This window comes from Mustela putorius, unplaced genomic scaffold, assembly GCF_011764305.1.
Source record: "Mustela putorius furo isolate JIRA1106 unplaced genomic scaffold, ASM1176430v1.1 tig00003901_pilon_pilon_pilon, whole genome shotgun sequence".
NCBI classification, from domain to species: domain Eukaryota; kingdom Metazoa; phylum Chordata; class Mammalia; order Carnivora; family Mustelidae; genus Mustela; species Mustela putorius.
This window is the reverse complement of record NW_025422049.1, coordinates 21,839,395-21,844,386: the sequence shown is the minus strand read 5'-3', so window position 1 is coordinate 21,844,386 and position 4,992 is coordinate 21,839,395. Positions and strand designations below refer to the sequence as shown.

Here is a 4,992-nt window from a genome sequence, read left to right as displayed (position 1 = left end):
CTTGTGCAAATGCAGCCTAAATTATATGCAAATGCATAGGTTGCTGAATCTATCATGGATGTACAGTACGTTTCTCAAATTTGCAAATAGCAATGTTGAAAGGAGAGCAAGTGTATTGGGTAACAAAATCAGGATGCAAAGTGTTCTGATCATGAGCAAACTTGAGCACATCAGCAACCATGATGTTCCCCATTCATGTAAGCTAGAGTCAAAGGATAAGGAAAATGTCATCAGGAGAAGCCTTAGAGGTACAGAGGCAGGCATACAACAGCTGACTTCAAATATTTGAGAACAAACAACTACATTTTTTGGATCTCCAGCACGAAGTCCTAGGATTATTGGATAGAAGCTATAGGAAGGCAGGTTTGGGCACAGTATAAGCAGCCTGTCAGAGCAAGGTGAGTGACTCTGCCAGATAATTACTTCAAGCAAGAGGTAAGGTATTGATGACTACTGTGGTTACTTCAAACTCTCAGATCTCTGGCTATGCTAAACCTTGTGACTGTGTTACTTAACTGACATTTAATCAGAGTTAACCCAACTACTGTTTCACTTACTGAAGTTTATGTTATTGAAAACAGCATCCACTTCCCGGAAACCCAGTGATTATTTAAGGATATTAGCCCTTAGAAGGAATGGTAAGAGAATACTTGAGGTTGCAAATAGGTACAGATAGCATAATTGCTTTTTGTAGGAAAATATATGAATGTTAATAGACCAGTATGGATTCTCATACAATCAAATGTTGATACTTCTAATTGGTGGGATTATAGGTGATTAGTTCTTAAAAATTTTAAGTGATGAAAGAATTTTTTAAGGGTAGGTATCAGAGCTTGCCGATTTATATGTATTCCTTATTGTATTAGTCAGTTTGAGTTGTCATAACATAATACTATAGACTGGGTGGCTTAAACAATAGAAATTTATTTTCTCATAGTTCTAGAGGATAGAAGTCCCAGAACAAGGTCCTGCAGGATCAGTTTCTGCTGAGAACTCTCATCCTGTCTTGCAGATGGTCATCCCCTTGTGTCCTCATATGGCAGGGAGAGAGATCTCTGGTGATTCTTCCTCTTCTTTTAAGGCCACTGTTCTAGCAGACTAGGGCCCCACCCTTAGGACCTCAATTAACCCTAATTACCTCCTAAATACCCTATCCCCAGATTCAGTCACATTGGTGGTTAGCTCTTCAACATATGAATTTTTTTGGAGGTAGGGGAGAACTATTCAGTCCATAACACTTATGCTCACCATGAATACCAAATACTTGGCTCATTAAGATAGTGAATTTTGGGGGCACCTGGGTGGCTTAGTGGTTAAGCATCTACCTTTGGCTCAGGTCATGATCTCAGTGTCCTGGGATGGAGCCCCATATGGGGCTCTCTGCTCAGCAGGGAGCCTGCATCTCTCTTTCCAACTCCCCCGTGCTTGTTTTTCCTCTCTCACTACCTCTCTCTATCATAAATTTTAAAATATAGTGAACTTTGTTCAGGACAAGGAGACGAGATGTTCAATGCTGTGGGTCATCAGCAGGTATTAGATATCTGAGTTTCTGCTCAATAGTAAGATGTGCTGTGCTTAGCAGAGTGTGTGCTAGCATATGCCTCCAATACCCTTCTGCATCTGTCACCAGCCTTGGACATCTCCTTCCACTAAATTTAAAAGCATATTTGAGAAAGCAACAGAGCTTAGCTAGAATTCCAGCTCTTATTCACTTTAGATCATCACTTCAGATGTTTTCATTTCTTCATTTCTGAGATAAGGAGGCCAGTCATGACCTCTTCTAACTCTAAGGAAAAAGCACCTAGCATCACTTAGTCAGGACCCACTGCACCTGGACAGTGGAGAGCCTATTCCATGTGAATAATCTGCCAAAATGTCTTTCCTACAGCCATTTTGTTTGGCTGGAAAGAGTACCCTTGGTACATTCATTCCTTAGAAGACCACCAGGAACAAACCACAGGAGCCTTAACATATTGATTTTATTTGTTATTTTATTGCAACATTAGAAATTAAAACAAATTATAAAAGCTGCAAACCCATGCTCCTTCATGAAGATTATGGAGCAATGGAGACACCCATTGTAGAAGGTGAAAAGTAGCTTATCCTCTAGTGGGTAGAAGGACTTCACACACAAAGGTCATCAATGGTGAGATTATGGACATTTGCCAGCTGGAGTTTATGCACCAATGGAGGTTTAAAAATGAATATAAGGGAACATTGGCTACTCCTGACATCTTAGCCAGGGAGTATGAGTGTGAAGTATCAGAAGGTGCCTAAAACCTCTACAAGCTCATAGGTTTACAAACAAAAAACAAAAAACAAGCCCAAAACCGTGACACTCAAGCATTGCTGAAAACTGCTCTTGGGAGGAGATTCCCATCTTACAAAGATTGAACACACTCTTTCTCCTGCTGGATAGCTGGGGGAAAAAAACATTTTTAAAAATCATTAAGAAGGTATTTTCCTAAGATTAAGTTCAGTTTCTTCCCCAAAAGCACTTTTGCAAGTCACTAAAGTTTGCCATACCTGCTTACAGGTGTGTGTGTGTGTGTGTGTGTGTGTGTGTGTGTGTATACTACCTGAATATTCATTAGAATCTACATCAACTACATGTTTTTTTCCCATTTAAGAGGTAAATCTATGATACTGCCATTTTTTCCATGTATTATTTTAAGAATGAAGAGAAACTGAAGCATTTTCTTCTGATTTATCTATCCCTATACAATTAGAAAGATATACCATTTCAGGCAATTTTTACTAACTTTGGAACTTTCAAATAATGCTGACATGAAAAAATGTACCCATTGGTTTTGAGTTTCTCCAGCAGACTGTAAATCAAGAGGGCAAAACTGATCCCTTGATCCCTGGGAGACCAGACAGAGTATACCCAAGAGCTAAAGTGGCTCTTTCACCTCATCTTGTCATCAGGTAGAGAAGGCCAAGCACAAAATTTTCATAGTTCTTTAGGGAGAAGATCACAGACCCAAATTGTTAGGTGTATAAAAGTGGCAAATAACCAAAAATTGGACAAAACTAAGATGTTTATAATACTGAGTCCAATATCCCAAGATTGGTTTTAATGTGGCTTTTAGTAATTTTTTCAACAGCCAAAAAAACCACTTTTTAAAAAATTCTCCCATTATTACTAGGGTTTATTTTGTGAAAACCATTCATATAAGCCAGGTAAGAAGCAAATACTTGATATTTTTAGATAATGCATTAAATACATTGGTATTTTAATTATTGCTTACTTTGTGGCAAAATTTACAAGAGGAGTTTATTTACTGAATCTATCAACTTTCACCATTGTTTGTCTCAACAAGAAAGCTCCTATGACTTACTTTCCTTTGAGGAAAGAGTATTTTTTTCTTTAGTATTAGTTTTCTTCAATTTTGATCTGTCGAACTTCTCCACTTCAGACAAATCTGGCTTATCACTCATCTTGACTAACAGAAAGGCTGAAAAAAAAAAAAAACATTTAACAAATCTATCTGGTAGAACTATTGTCAGACTAAAGAGTTACAGCCAAAATTCTCACATTTAGTATTAATGTGTATTTTACTTGCTGATTTTCTACAGGAAACAAGCAGCAGATCTAGAAACGTTTTTATTAGAATACTTTTTGTTCCATGTCATTACCCTATTTCTGATAAGTAGTAAATGCCACCGAATCAGGATGTACCAGAAACCAGATGCTCTAATAACTGGAGTGACTATGTCTCGCTCTTAAAATCAGAGCAAAGGTAAAATGAAGGTGATAGAAACACATGGGCAGATAGAGACAGAAGAAAAAATAAGGACTGGGTTTAACCAGCTGATGAATTTGACACAGGAGATAGCACTTTTTGAGCATCTTCACTTTCTAGTCAATTACTGTTGGGGGGGCACTTCTCCTGGGGGATATGAGCAGCACACCAAAATGCATGGTTAAAAAGTTGTACTAGTTTCTTTCCATTTTATCTGCCCAAAGACGGTTGATTAAATAGCCACAATAAGAGAAGGAAGGGATTTAATCTGATCATAACTAATTACATGTCTCATACCAGCTCCTTATGGCACTGGTTTGCAAATGCTGTAAGAAGACACAGCTAATAAGGATCAGATCAGCAGAACGGGATAAACAGCTGATTTTTTATTTCACAATATTTTCTCTGCAAAAGGAAAAGTTAGGAGATGGGGTGCCCTGTGAGCATTCTGGATTTGTCAAGAAGGGACAATAGGTGACCCCAGAGATGGGAGAACAGTGCTCTCAGGCGCATGCCTGGCCCCACCCTGGTAGGGATTAAAAGAGGTCTAGTGCCCAGAGTAGAATGGAGAGACCACCAAGCAGCCAGAAATCCTGATTATGCCTCCCTTCCATCGAGGTCAAGCTATGACCCTCCTCTGATGAGGGATCAGAAGCCAATTTCCAAGGTAGGGATACAGGGACCAACAAATATCATAAAAGGCTGGGCACATGGGTATGTTTGTCTGGAGCAGTTTGCTTACATTTTAAAATAACCATCATCTTTGCTGGGCGCACAGCCCACCTTTTGGCCACAGGAAGGGAGAGTGGGAAGTGCCAGCTCCAGAGGGCCCAAACCTGGCAGCAACCAAACTCCTCGTCCACTTAGCCTCGGGCGTGCAGCCACTGCGGACAGGCCACTCTGAGGGGGTCATTCTAAGGACCCACCAGGGGAGGATTCGGCAACGCACACAAGGCAGCGCCGCAGACAAAGGCGCGGACTCTCTAGGAGGTGCGGTTAGAAACCGCCAGTCCCAACCCCGCTCCACCAGTTCCTGAGATACCGACCCACTCCGCCCCGCAGCTGCTGCGCCCTCCTGTCCCCATAGTCTTCTGGCTCCGCCGGGACGGCAGGTCCTCACCTGATGGCTTGAAGACGGTTGAAAGGACGACGGCTGGACCAACGCCGCTCCACACACTGGAAGAGGTTAAACCTTCCCGCGTGGCACCCTGCAGTTATAAATCGCGAAGCAGACCCCGCCCCGGAC

At 41.1% G+C, this 4,992-nt stretch overlaps 1 protein-coding gene across 1 annotated transcript; it reads right to left on the bottom strand.

Annotated features, from left to right (window-relative positions):
* Positions 1-1,979: 1,979 nt before the first annotated feature.
* On the bottom strand, positions 1,980-4,992 carry TMSB15B (thymosin beta 15B). Its single transcript, XM_004778685.3, has 3 exons — positions 4,867-4,992; positions 3,342-3,458; positions 1,980-2,419 (listed from the first exon to the last, which is right to left on the bottom strand). Exons 2-3 carry the CDS (start codon positions 3,439-3,441, stop codon positions 2,382-2,384), a joined length of 138 nt encoding a protein of 45 aa, XP_004778742.1. The 5' UTR covers positions 3,442-3,458; positions 4,867-4,992; the 3' UTR covers positions 1,980-2,381.